This window comes from Lutra lutra, chromosome 1, assembly GCF_902655055.1.
Source record: "Lutra lutra chromosome 1, mLutLut1.2, whole genome shotgun sequence".
Taxonomy (NCBI): Eukaryota; Metazoa; Chordata; class Mammalia; order Carnivora; family Mustelidae; genus Lutra; species Lutra lutra.
The window spans coordinates 168,354,188-168,368,343 of record NC_062278.1 but is presented as its reverse complement, the minus strand read 5'-3'; the positions used below and the strand labels follow the sequence as shown (position 1 = coordinate 168,368,343).

The following is a 14,156-nucleotide window of genomic DNA, read 5'->3' as shown; positions in this document are numbered from 1 at the left end:
GAGAAGATAGCAAAGAGGGCCTCTCCTCAGAGGTTCTGGAGCCTACCCTCTGCTTTCTGGCTATGGCCAGGCCCCCCTCCTTCACCCCATTCCCCCAGCTCCACAGAGGCCGCAACCCCACTGAGACTTTCCCCTTCCCTCCAGGTCCTGAAGCTAGTGGATCTGTTTGAGGTTTTGCTAAGGTCCCTGCCCCTGAGCATCAACAATGTCTGATTCAGCGGCTCAAGGGCAAGACTGAGTAGCACATGGGAGGCTGGGGAGGGAGAGCTGACATTTATTGGGGACCTTCTCTGTGCCAGCCAAGTTTTCATATATTGTCTCCGTTCTCATACCAGCCTTGTGATGGAAGGGTTATGATTTCCATTTTGCAGCCATGGGGTTGGGTGGAGGTACTGGGCCCAAGGGCTCACCCAGCCCTGGGTGTAAGACCCTGATCTGTCCTGCCCTGAGACCCCTGTTCCCTTTGCCCTCCACTCTACCTGCCCCAGAGGTATCAATGATCCAGAGCTTTGTGCAAAGTCCTGACAGCAGGGAAAGAGAACTGGGCTGTCAGATAAGAAACCCACCCTGGTGATCAGATATTGATACTTTACAGCTCATCTGTGAAGTGGGCAGAGTGGGACAAATGTCCCCACTGGGGGGATGAAGACAGACCTCGAGAAGGGAGTGGCTACAGAGACCACCCAGCGGTGAGTCCTGAAGCTGGCCCCTGCCCTACCTCTTTCCCCTGCCTCCTCCTGCACTTCTTTGGAGATGATGGAGGAAAATAAAGAGAGCCAGACAGTTGTGCCAACAGAACTCCTCCGTTGAGTGTCTAATTACTTACGATCATGCATGCTCTCTCTCTTGCTAAACATTTATTAATGTGTTAGGATTTCCATTAGCGCATTACTTGAACTAAAATCATTTGCATATGGCTGGGAAGAAGAGGGGAGAGAGAGAAAACAGCCCCAGCCACCCAACAGGCGTCAATCACAGTGACAGATCAGATGGTCCGTGGCTAGAAGCAGGGGGAGGGGCCCAGCCTGAGACTCCAGCATGCATCATCTCAGCTGAATAACACAAAAACCAGTTTGTGCCATGCCAAGTTCTGCTGCCCCCAAGAAGCTGAGCTCTCAAGGTCTGAGTCTGAGAAACAATCACTGTAGCTGCCTTTAAGTCAAATGCCCACTGAGTACCAGACACCAGGCATTTAATCCTCCACAGCCTCCAGGGTGCCCATTATGCAGATGATGAAACTGAGGCTCAGCAACATTCTCTCCTTTCCTTCAACAAATAATACTGAGCCAAGACAGGATTCATACCCAGGCACAGCCTTTACACCTAAGCATTCTGTTCTGTGTCTCCCCGGTCCCAGACTAGATGGGGTCTTGACCAGGTCTGTTCTCTCTCCAAGGCTGTTTTCTCATGTGTGCAAAAGGGCGTACTCCCGCTTGAGGCTCGAGCCTCAGTCTCCATCTGAGGAGCCTGACGACCCTTCACATGCTACAAGGAAGGCACCGTGGGATGTTGAAATGCCCCTTTCACTAAGACGACACTGAGGCCTGGAGAGAGACATGGCTGCTGGAGACTGCACAGCTTGGTTGTTCAGGCTGGGACTTGATCCTCCCAAGTCCCCAACACTGCCCACATCCCTGGAAGAAGGAAATAGGAAGAGGGGGATTGTGTGGCCCAGATAGAGCCCCAGGCCAGGCCTTAGGTGGGCCTGCCTCTAGCCTGGCCTCAACCAGCTGGGTGAGTCCAACCAACCATGTGGGTCCCCCATGCACCCACAGTGAGGCTACTGAAGCCAGGAGCCCCTCATGGCTCTCACACAGGTGCAGAGATGTCCCATCTCCAAGGCCCCATCTGCCTATGGCAGATACCAGGCAACCTTCCACTTGTGCCAGCCTCAGGGCCAGTGGGGGCCTCAGCAAAGAGGTCTGCACTGGGCAGAGCTCTCATCCTGGGTCAAGCACTTATCCCAACACTCCACCCAGACTCCAGAACATCTTCCTAGAATGGGAATCTGATCATACCCCTCTCCTGCTTATAACCCTCTCCACTGACAGGCAGCTAGCATCCGGACTCCTAGGCCTGCCCTCCCTGGCCCTAGGCCCCAGGCCAGCTGGCCCTTTGCTCCCTGTGCCTTGGACAGTTGTCCCCCGGCCTAAGCCTCCTGCCTCCCTCCTGCTCCACACCTTGCTCCTCTGGGATCCCACAGCACTGGGCCTGGGAGCAGAGCCTTGCCTCCCATGGTTATTATCTCCTTGTTAGCTGGCCCCCAAAACTGGGAGCTCCTTGAGGGCAGGGAATATATAGGATTTATCTGAGTGTCCCCAGCACCTAGCCCCGAGCCTGGCACATAGGCGGTGTTTGGCAAATGTCGGGGTAAGAGGGAAATGGGGCGCCTGGGTGGCTCAGTGGGTTAAGCCTCTGCCTTCGGCTCAAGTCATTGTCCCAGGGTCCTGGGATCGAGCCCCACATCGGACTCTCTGCTCCGAGGGCAGCCTGCTTCCTCCTCTCTCTCTGCCTGCCTCTCTGCCTACTTGTGATCTCTGTCAAATAAATAAATTATATATATATATATATATATATATATATATATATATATATATATATGAAGAGGGAATTGCAGGGAGGGAGGAGGGAAGAAGTGGGATTGGAGGAGAAGAGGAAGGAAGGGGAGGAGAGTCAATTTGTCTCCTTCCTTTCTTCCCTTTGACATTCTCAACTCAGTCCAAGCCCTCACTCAGCCATGGTGATGCAGCCAGGTGGGGCTAAGCCAGGGAGCAGAGATGGGGAGGAGGAGTGGGGGAGGATGGGGGGTGAGGAGGAAGCTGCTGAAGCAGCAGCACCTCTATGCAGAGGCTTAAGAGCTATTTGTGTGCTACCTGCTAAGCCCCTAATCTTCCATGGCCAAGTCAGAGCCCTGCACCTGGGCTCCAAGGGGGCCGGGCTCAAGAAACCTAGAGATAGGTGCCATCATCTTCAGAGAGAGCCACCCCCAGCTGCCCACTTCCACAGATCATCCCCAAGCCTGACTGAGGGGCCAATGGCTCAGAAAGTCACCCACTTGGGGACTTGTCCCTTGGTGTGCTCCTGGGCCCTCTCTGGAGCACCTGGCATGGGAGAAGAAAGCTCGGACTGGGGAGTCAGACAGCCGGTTCACTTCTGGCTCTGCTGAGGAACATTAACCCTCCGAGCCCATTTCCTCAGTGGTCAGAGGGTATGGAATGAGACCTCCTAACGAGGGGCCAGGAGTCATCCATTCATTTGACAACTATTTATTGAGCCGCTACCCCAAGCTGCCTGCTCAGATGCAGCAAAGTACAGGCGAGGCCAGCCCTGGACTCTGGAGAGGTGGGCAGTGAGTCGTAAGGGGACAAATAAGACCATCGCTGATAGTGATCAGTTCTGAGTAGAAAACCAGTGGGATGGAGTGGGGGCCCTCGTCTGTAGACTTGGGGTCCTCACCAAGGAGTGCATTGCAAACTGAGACCAGACCTTTGTAAACTGAGTTAGACTCTAAGAGGCTAACACTGTCGGTCACTGATCACTTATAGGCAACAGAGTAGGAAACTGAAGCATAGGGAAGGGAGGGGGCTGGGTTGCACCCAGGCTATGTGCCTACAGAGTCTTGGTCCAGATGTAAGGGTAAGTGTAAAGGGACCATGCCCAACTGAGGGGGACCATGACACCTAAATTGTAAAGTCAGGAGGTCTGTGACTGGGCCTTGGTGGGAAAGCAGGTCATGTCTACCCAGCAGGTGGGCATGGATCTCCCAAGGTTTCCTAGTTCCAACAAACTGAGGCCAGAAAGGCCAGAAGCCTCCCCAGGCTAGAATCCAGTGCCACCCTCTGCCCTCTGGGCCACCACTGCTGCCCTAGGCCCGTGTGAGTCAGGCTAGTGGCTTTCCCATCAGCCCGGCACAACCCTTTTTTGGTCATTTATACCATGGTATGAATGGCAGCAGATCTTTCCTGAGAGCTGTCTTTGGTGTGGGGAGGGAGGCAAGGCCAGGCAGGTGACAGCCCAGATTTGTCACATGACCTGGGCCACGGACCCACTGCCTCAGTCTCTCCACCTGTGCAATGTAGTAGGGAGGATCAGAGGAGGTGACTTCTAATGACTAACTGCTCACTGTGAGCCAGTTGCTCTGAACAAGGAGTATTTTTAGTTTAAAAAAAGGTTCTTTGTCGTCCCTCACAGAATACAGTGCAATGTCACCCTGTGAGGCCTTTAATTCCCCATGGCCATGGTCCTGTGAGGGAGGGTCATTAAATTCTGAGACTTAGAGAGGGAAGCACTGACTGAGATAACCTAGATCTACTCACTTGATCCACAAATACTAAGCACCTACTATGTGCCAGCCTCTGAGGATGATACTCCAGTGAACAGAACAGACAGAAATCCCAGCTCTCTCCAGTGCATGGGGAAATGATTTACAGCGTTCTGCTACGTGCCGAGCACCACGCTCGGCTCCAGGAACCCTGTTGAGAGCTGGGCAGACCCCCTCCACCCCTGCCTGCTCAGATGACAGCCTGTGAGATGGACAAAAAAACATGTGAACAGAACATAGAAGTTTCCAGGGTGTTCTAAGCATTAGGAGGAGGTGAAGGCAAGGCATTAAGGTCTAGGGTTGGGGGCTCACAGGGCTGTGTGTGGGCTGGTCTTGGCCCAGGGAATCAGGGCTCCTCCCTCCATGTGGCTACTGGGGCCCACGTCAGAATCAAACCCTCCACCTTGACCTCATTAGCATTGGGCCTAATCCCTGAGCCAGCACCTTAAATTTCGAGAGGTCACACCGCACCCCCATGCCTTCCCTGCACTCATTCATTCCACCAGCACACATTTCATCAGCACCCCCCATATGCAAGCCTTGACACCACCTGGTACAGGCAGGGTCTGGAGCCCCAGGCGGGCTGGAGGGAAGGGGGTACTCTCCTGAGTGAATAGGTCTGGTGGAAAGGGACTACACAAAAGAGAATCTTAGGGAAGGAAGTCTTGGAGACAGGGACACATCCCCTACTGGCTCCTTCCATCACCAAGTTCACTGTGCAAACTTCACCTTCCCGGGCTGCTCCAAATGACAGTGTGTTGGAGGGGGTGGCAATCGGAACTTTTCCTATTCCATTGGTTTCAGGATGTATTTGTTTGCAAGCCCTGACAACCCCACAGAACGATACTTCCTGCAAACATCATCCCTCTCCACGGCATTTGTCAGAGCTGAGCACTGTCTGGGGAGCACAGTAGGTGCTCCATACACATCTGTGGCTGGAGGGTGGTCCTCAAGCACCCCTATGCTGGGCACTCCAATCTGCCTCACATCATTCCTCAGAAGCATGGCTGTGCTCCCTTCACTGATGGGGTGGACCTGTCCATGCCAAGCCTCCATTTGCCCCCAGAACCTGCCCTCCTGGAGTTACCTGTCACACAGCTTCCAAGACCCACTGACCCAGCCCAGACTGACCAGACGTCCCTGGGTGTGCCCTGTGTGCTACAGTGTCCAACCAGGTCTATTTCCAGGCTCAGCCTAGCCTTCACACTGGAGTTCCCAGGAGGCTGGGACCAAGCCAGCCTTGCTCACGACAGCAATCTGGTGCCCAGCACAGCACCTGGCACATAGCCACCTCCTGGATGCAAGGCCTTGCTTCAGGAGCCTTGAGAGCCTCTGTCCCCTTCCTGCTCCAGTCACCCTCTCCCTGCTCCCCTGTTCTGTCCTCACTTCCTCCAATATATCTTTGGGTGCATTTGAGCCATGTTTCTACCCCTGAGATCTACCCAAGCCACTGTCCGCTGCCCAGGCTCTTCAGCTTGGCATCGAGACCCACCACAGCTGGCCCTGCAATCCGGGTGCAGCCTCAGCCCAGACAGGCCTCAAGCCTCCGCCAGCCCTTGACTTCAGTCTCACCCACTTGGCAACCTAGCAAAATACTCCCCTTCCTCAAACACCCAAACTTCCCCTCCATAGACGCCTCTCCTTTATAGACAGTCTCCCCGCCCTGTATCTGTTCCTCCCACACCAGAGTCCTCCCCACCCCATCACCTCCTCCTTTCTGGATCTTTGTATCCCCAGTGGTCTGTACATAAATATTTAATGAACGAGAGAGTGAGTGAATTCCAACCCGAATACCTACTGAGCTCCTGGCCTGTGCCGGGCTGTATGTCTGGCCTGGAGAGTGCAGAGCTGGCAGGACATGGCCCCTGCCCTCACGGAGCTCATAATCTGGTGAGATGGGCTAGGGTCAGGTCCCGGCACCTGAGTGAGCCAGGAGGTGACAGGTGGGGAAGAATAGGTAGGGAGCTGGGTGAGGGGTTGCAAGACTTGAGAGAACTACCAGGGCCTCCACCCTCAGGGAACTTGTGGTCCAGCGGGGAGACAAAGCCAGCTCACATGAAGTGAGAGAGACATGGCATGCAGCCAGTGGTCCCAACGCCAGGCCATGGCCACCAGACTGATAGGAGCAGAGATTCCTGGGGACCAGAAGAGTTGGGGGCGGACCTCCTGCTCTTTCCCAGGGCCCCTAGCTCCTCCCATCTCTGGCCCCAGGCTTCTGTCTAGAGTCACCTTGGCCCCTCTTGGAAGCCAATTAGGTCCCCCAGTTGCAGCAGTGGGGATTAATATGATTAATAACGCCCCCAATCTCCCAGGTGCTGATTCAGCCAGGAGCTTAGAGAGGGGAGGTCACTTTATAAAGGGCTGGGGGGTGGTCAGCACACGGAGTTGTCCAGCCAGAGCCCTGGGTGGCCGAGCTCAGGCCTCCGCAGCACTCTTGGGTCTGAGCCGCCCACGGGGCAGCCACCAGGACCGCAGCCATGAACGGGACAGAGGGCCCGAACTTCTACGTGCCCTTCTCCAACAAGACGGGCGTGGTGCGCAGCCCCTTCGAGTACCCGCAGTACTACCTGGCCGAGCCATGGCAGTTCTCCATGCTGGCTGCCTACATGTTCCTGCTGATCGTGCTCGGCTTCCCCATCAACTTCCTCACGCTCTACGTCACCATCCAGCACAAGAAGCTGCGCACGCCACTCAACTACATCCTGCTCAACCTGGCCGTGGCCAACCTCTTCATGGTCTTTGGGGGCTTCACCACCACCGTCTACACCTCCCTGCACGGATATTTTGTCTTCGGGCCCACGGGATGCAATCTGGAGGGCTTCTTTGCCACGCTGGGCGGTATGAGCCAGGGTAGGGGTGGCGGGGTGGGGGATGCAGGAGCCAGAGGGAGCAGAGGGATCTGGAGACAGCCCGGGGATGGTGGCTAAGAGGCCTTCTCCCCCCTACATCTGTCAGCATTATCTGCTTGATCTGAAAACAGCATCAGTGATGATACACTAGGCTGTTTATGGAGGGCAGCCCTGGGCACAGTTGATCTCGTGTAGAGTGGTGCTGCTGTCTTACTTTATATCAGGGAAACTGAGCATGAGAGACGTCAAGGGCCTTGCTGGGGTCTCACTATGGTGGGGCTAGAGTGGAGTTTCCAGCCCACATCACAATGGCCGCTCAGGCCTTGTTCTGTTCCCCTCAGAGCACCTGTGCTGGGTCAGACCCATGTCGAGCACTGGGAAGAGAGATGGGCAGGACAGATGCCTGTTCTCAGGGCTCTCAGCCCAGGGTGGGACAGTCCTGTCCCAACAGATGGGATGATGATCATCATCCCAGATGATCAGTCCTCCAGCCACTGGAATCCGCCTGTGCTGGCCAGTGGGCTCAGTCTCTCCCCACTGGCATCTCTCCGACCTGCAGAGAAGGGTCTGTCTGTATATGGGACCCTTGTTTCACCCCTGCCTGTGGCCTGCCGCTGCGTGATCTGCGGTCATCAAAGGTGACAAACACCCAGTGATGGCTAGAGATTCCCTGGGAATGGGGCTGAAACAGCGTCGGGGACACGTAAAGGAAAGAGGAGGCGAGGAGGCCGAGCAGTCCTTGTGGCTGGTGCTAGGCTCTGCCAGCTGCCCTCGGCTCTCTCCTGCTTGCCTAAGAGGCTGTGTGTCCCAGAGAAGGGGGCCCATTCCTGGTCAGAGCCAGAAGACCTAGGCCCTGGTCACTGCCCTCCCACATCCCTGCATGTGTCTCTTCCCTTCTCCGGGTCTCTCTTTGCTCAGCTGCTAAATGGGGTCTGTTATCTCTTGCAGTACCCCCATCGGTTTTCCAGTCAAAGAAACTATTCAAAAGCATCCTTCAAAGCTACAGATCATCACACAGTGTAATGCCTCCCTGTGGATGGGGTTTCTTCGAAGGGAAGGAGCTTCCCCACACAGAAAGGCTGGAAGTGGGCTGGGAAGTCTCTGGCTAGAAGGCAGGGGTGAGGCAGGTGCCACGTGCAGGCACATCTCTGTAGGGTTGGTGCCAGCTTACGATTATTATCCTGGAGTAATAATTAGTCGTGTTTGCTTTCTCTCTCAGAAACATCCCGGTTTGGTTGATAAATTCTATGGCCAACCTCCCTATTGAGTTTCTGGGGGTGATATCTGAATCCCCCCATTCTGTCCTGATTTTACCTATGTGGACCCACAGACCCAGGTTATTTCATTCTCCAAGGGAGGGAAGGACTTCCAACTCCAACAGGCACTCTGCCTGTCACCCCAAAAAGCACATGTTCTTCTGTAAAAACTCCCTACAGGGTTCCCAGTGTAACAATGACCCTGGGATCCGATTTTCCATTCCTCACGAACCCAGAGCCCTTACTGAACTAACTCCTCTTCCTAGGGGATGCTCTGCTCACTCTCCTTCTGCATCTGGGTCCTTCTGCTCCACAGCCCCTTCGCCTCTCCATCCCTGGTCCTGGCTCCAGCCCTGCCCTAGTTTGCCTTCCTGGCTGCCCTCTCCATTCCAGGAAGAGCGCTTCCTACTTAGACAGACAGCAGGGTTCAGGTGGGTGGTGTGCTGACTGATCCCTGACTGCCTTGCAGGTGAAATTGCCCTGTGGTCTTTGGTGGTTTTGGCCATTGAGCGGTATGTGGTGGTGTGTAAGCCCATGAGCAACTTCCGCTTCGGGGAGAACCATGCCATCATGGGCGTCGCCTTCACCTGGGTCATGGCCCTGGCCTGTGCTGCACCCCCCCTCGTTGGCTGGTCCAGGTAATGACACTGAGTAGAAAAGAAGGGTCCCCAGGGGGTCTTTGTAGGGTCTCCCAGCCAGGACTCAAAGCTGGCACTGTCTGCTCTGGGCATCCAGTTTATATGCCCCCTACCCCCCATGCCCACCCTGCTAGCTCTCCCAAGGGAGGGGTTTAGGGCAGGGAAAGAGAGAAACAGACCCTAATGCTGCTATGGGGGCTGGTCCCATCTCCTGAGCCCCCATGTCAAGGAGAATCCAAGATGCCTCAACCCTTCACCTTGGCTCTGCCCCTAATCCTCAACTAAGCCAGGGCCAGATTCCAATCCTCTTTGCCCCATAGGCAGTTCCCTCTGACCTTGGGCCTCAACACCTGGGGAGGCCAAGTCTATCTAGTGCCGGTGGTGACATGGTAGCCCCTGGGAACTTGGTCCTCTGCAGCCTCTAGTCCATCATCTCCAAATGGGGCTCAGATGAGAGACGGGAGGACAGTGGTTTGGGAAACTGGGCTGTGGGTTCCCAGAGGCCTCGCGTCCCTCTGCTTCTAGGAAATTCCAAATCTCTCTTCCCTCCCCTCCTCTCTCATCCTCCTGGGGTCAATTTTTTGTTCCTTGTTGGGTCTGAGCCTGCCCCCTCCAGCATCTTCCCTTGTCTTCTCTAGTCCTGCCCAGTCCCATCCCCCCAGGCACAGCCAACAGCCACTCGGGCCACTCCATTGTCACCATCCTCTGAAATCACATGGCCCCGGGACCTCTTGTTTCTACAAAATGTGCAAAGATCCTTTAGTTAACCTGTGTGCCCATCTTTGGCCTAGAAGACACCCTTACGCTGTCAGTAAGACCCTGGTTTATACAAACTGCTTCAGATATAGAGTTTGGGAGCTTTTCCCTTCTCCCCACCAACCTCTGCCCTGCACAGCCTGAGGCCCGGCCTCCAGCCATGGGGAGCAGCAGGTCTGGTGAGGAAACCCAGCGCAGGTCAGCAGTATACGGGCTCTGCTAGGCAAGAGACTAGGCCATCTCTGGATACCATGGCTGCTGTACAACCAAACCACAGTTTTCACCAGGTGCATTTGAACCCCTCATCTCAGTTGATTTGATCCCCACAGTCACGCAGCCAAGCCAAGCAGGTATTTCATCACATCCATTTTACAGAGAGGGAAAGCAAGGCCCAGAGCAAGACCAGCCACATAGCAGGTGTGTTGGCCGAGCCAGGGCCCTGACCGGCTGCAGCCTATGCCCAAGTCCCTCACAGGTGGGTGTCCCTTATGCCCTCTCCTGTTCCCCCTGCCCCGCACACCCCTGGTGCTCAGGTACATCCCAGAGGGCATGCAGTGCTCGTGCGGGATTGACTACTACACACTCAACCCAGAGGTCAACAACGAGTCCTTTGTCATCTACATGTTCGTGGTCCACTTCACCATCCCTATGATCGTCATATTCTTCTGCTATGGCCAACTCGTCTTTACAGTCAAGGAGGTATGGTCCCATGTCGGGCGCTGGGGATGCGTGCATTGGTTGGGATGAGCCCGGCCCCTGTCCCAAGGGAGTCTGGATAGGAGGCCCTGTGTCCCTGCAGGCAGCTGCCCAGCAGCAGGAGTCGGCCACCACACAGAAGGCTGAGAAGGAGGTCACACGCATGGTCATCATCATGGTCATCGCATTCCTGATCTGCTGGGTGCCCTACGCCAGCGTCGCATTCTACATCTTCACCCATCAGGGCTCCAACTTTGGCCCCATCTTCATGACCATCCCAGCATTCTTTGCCAAGTCCTCCTCCATCTACAACCCTGTCATCTATATCATGATGAACAAGCAGGTGCCTAATGGTGGGGCAAGAGGGTCCAGGGGCCCCAGGCTGCAGGCACTGCCTGCAGAGGACAAGCCACAGCCCGGACTGGGCCTCAGTCACTCCACCTGCAAAACCAGGCAGGGAGATTGGTATCTTCCAGGGCATCAGCGTCATCTGGGAGAAATACACAATCAGAAGCTTGGGGTGGGCCCAGGAGCTCGCATTTCTAACAAGCCCTCCTGGTGTCTCTGATGCATGAGAGGTGCCAGTCCAGATAGTTCTGGAGACCCACTTTAAAAGTCAAAGAGTGTAAGTCCCAAGCCTGGGAATGCGATGGTGCCAGTCTCCACAAAGCTGAACACAGAGCTAAGTCTTATGCTGAGGGATGAATGGATAAAGCAGTTCTTTAAACATCGACCAGTGACTTCTCTGCAGAATCCATGATCCAGTGGGGGAAAACGTGGTCTCTGGAGTTACGCATATCCGTTTCAAATCTCAGCTTTCATATTCTAGCTGTGTGACTTAGGCAAGTCATGCCCTTTTCTGGCCCTCAGTGTCTTCATTCCTAGAAAGGGCGAACTCCTAAACTCTAGGGTTAAATAAGATAACTTACAAATAACCCTTGGCACACAGAGGACACCAGAGAAGGTCATGAGTAGCAAAACCCTGTTGGATTTGGTCCCTGGCATCTCTGGGGCGGGGCCACGTGTGCTTACGAAGTTCCCTCTAGGGAGCCAGATTTGAGAGGGGCGTGGATCCTGGGAGGGCCAGAAGCAGGGAAGGGGTTGGAGGCAAATCTTGCCAACCACCACAGTCTGCTACATACACTTCCAGCGGACCCTGACCCTGACTCGTGTCTTTTGCCTTTTAGTTCCGGAACTGCATGATCACTACCCTGTGCTGCGGCAAGAACCCACTGGGTGATGATGAGGCCTCCACCAGCACCTCCAAGACGGAGACCAGCCAGGTGGCACCGGCCTAAGCCCTGCCAAGGACTCTACGGCCGACTGTAGAAGTCTCCCATTTCCCACACCTAGCCCCAGCCACAGCTGCCCCATAGGAGCCAGGCCTGTTGGAATCAGGCTGTGCAGGCTCCCTGAATTAAAATTATTATTATTATTATTGAGAGAAAGATGAGGTTCCCCACTTGGCCAGAACGCCCCATCTGGAGTCCTGAGTTCCCAGGGGTCATGGGATCGCTGTCCCTCCTCTCCCCAACTCATCTCTCAAGAACAAAAGAACTCTTGCTCTCTGGAAAAGTGTTCCGGCTTAGGGATAAGTGTCTAGCACAGAGTGGGGCACACAGTAGGTGCTTAATAAATGCTAGATGGATGAAGGAAGGAATGAATGGAGGAATGAGTGAAGGAATGAATGGGCTGGGAGAGCACATCTATCCTCTCGAAACCACCTTAGCAGCAGCTGGCCCTCAGCTGATGACCTTGAGCACTGGTTTCCCTCCCTGGGGCTTCACTTTCTTTCTGGAAATCCCAGATCCCTGGCTCTGCCAACGCATGGCTGCTGTGAAATCAAATAGGATTTTGTGTGTGCAGGTGCCTGCGTGTGTGAGAGCGTGTAAGCACTTTGTAAATGGTAAAGGGCTGTACAGATTGTAGTTAACATTATGAATAATATAAATTAATATAATTAATTAATATGATCATCTCCTCTTGATAGTGACTGTTTTGAGATTGGGCAAAGTCTTAAGCATCCAGCCTCAGCAGGTTTCTTAAAATTAGCCAGGCGTGAAGGCCAGACCAGGGCTGATGGCTGGGCTGCAAAGGGGGAGAGTCAAGTGAACGCAGAATGCAGTCATCAGGACTGAAAAAACGTCAGGGGACTGTGGAGTCTAGGGCCAAGGCCCAGGGTCTCACCTCTGGCCTAGAGCCCCAGGCCTGGTGCTTCCCCTTCCCAATACAGCTGAGGGAGAGCTGGGCCTTTCTTTCAGTTTCTGCAAACCACCCACTCTCTTGTCCAGCAACTAGGCCACAGCAACTGTGGGCCAGCTTGGAGCTTCTGGAGGCCGTATATATTCATTCACTTGCCCACACTTAATGAAGAGCTGAGTTACCCTTGTCTCGAGGAGCTTAAAAAACAAACAAAAAGTTGGAAATTCCGATGGGCCCACCTTCCCTGGGGATGTTCATGGGTCCCAGATTCCAGCTCCCTTGCTGGGTGAGCCTGTCTTTAGTAGCTCCAGTCCATTCTCCATTCTGGAGAGTTCTTGCTGCGAAGCTGACCAGAACTCTTTGCATCAGAACTGAGTTTCCTCCATAGCTGCCCCTGCTCCATGTAACGGAAGCCGGAAGCTCTAGCTCACCACAGCTCTGCTAGGACCCTGGGCAAACTGGGACATTGAAAGCTCAGCTCCTACACTCAGGGTTAATGGTGGTGGTTTTGTTGCTCTCCAGCTCTTTATCTGCAGAGTGGATTGAAACTGGGCGGCACCCACCCCACACCCACCCTTCACCCCCACGATGCCGGGTTTGGGCAACCAGCAGAGCCCCTTAGGGGTGTGGGGTAGAGGGAGCAGGCCTGGGAACAAGAAAAGCCCCAACTCTGGAGTCACAGAGACCCAGGTGGCCTGTGAAACTGCAGGCAAGTTTTGTCATCTCTCTGCGTCTCCTTATATGCCAAAGGGAATCTTAAACCGAGCTTAAGAGGACTGCAAACTTCATGTGCCCAGCCTACTTCCTGGCACACTGCAGCCGGTGGGAGATTTAATATTACTGGGCCTTCAGTTCAGAGCTGGCCTTACTGAGAACATCATCCACAAGGGGAACAAGGATGGAGATATAGTCCCAAGAGTTACTTGCAACCTCCAAGGTGGGAAAGGATGGCTGGATCCTGAGATGAAAGGTCCTCAGGGCCACGGTGGGGCTGGAGCAGGTGATAGCTGGGATCTCTACTGTGGCCCCTCTTTACTCTGCCTCCCTCAGTGATGTCAGTCAGGATTTCTTCGGGGTCAAGGCACAAGGAATCTAATTCCATAGGCTAAAACAAGAGGAAGAAGTTATTGGCTCCCATAAATGAAACGCCCAGGGCTTCAGGCACAGCTGGATGCAGGGGCTCAGATGTGCTCAGACTTCTGTATCTCTCCTTCTGGCTACACTTTTCCCTATGTTGGCCCCACTCACAAGCTCACTATTCCCAAGAGGTAGCACAAACACCTACCAGCAAGCCCTGCAGAAAGTGAGCTGCTTTTTCCCTGACAGTTCCAGCAAAGGTACTGGGTAGGGCTCTCATTGGCCAGGCCAGGGTCACCTAATCACCCCTACACCATCCTCTGATTGGCCAGACCTGGGTCACCTGAGCACACCTCCCCCC

General features: G+C 54.5%; 1 protein-coding gene across 1 annotated transcript; it reads left to right on the top strand.

Annotated features, from left to right (window-relative positions):
• Nucleotides 1-6,798: 6,798 nt before the first annotated feature.
• RHO (rhodopsin) lies at nt 6,799-11,814 on the top strand. The gene is made up of 5 exons (XM_047708673.1): nt 6,799-7,159; nt 8,896-9,064; nt 10,354-10,519; nt 10,620-10,859; nt 11,704-11,814. The coding sequence occupies exons 1-5, from the start codon at nt 6,799-6,801 to the stop codon at nt 11,812-11,814; spliced, it is 1,047 nt and encodes a 348-aa protein (XP_047564629.1).
• Nucleotides 11,815-14,156: the final 2,342 nt, after the last annotated feature.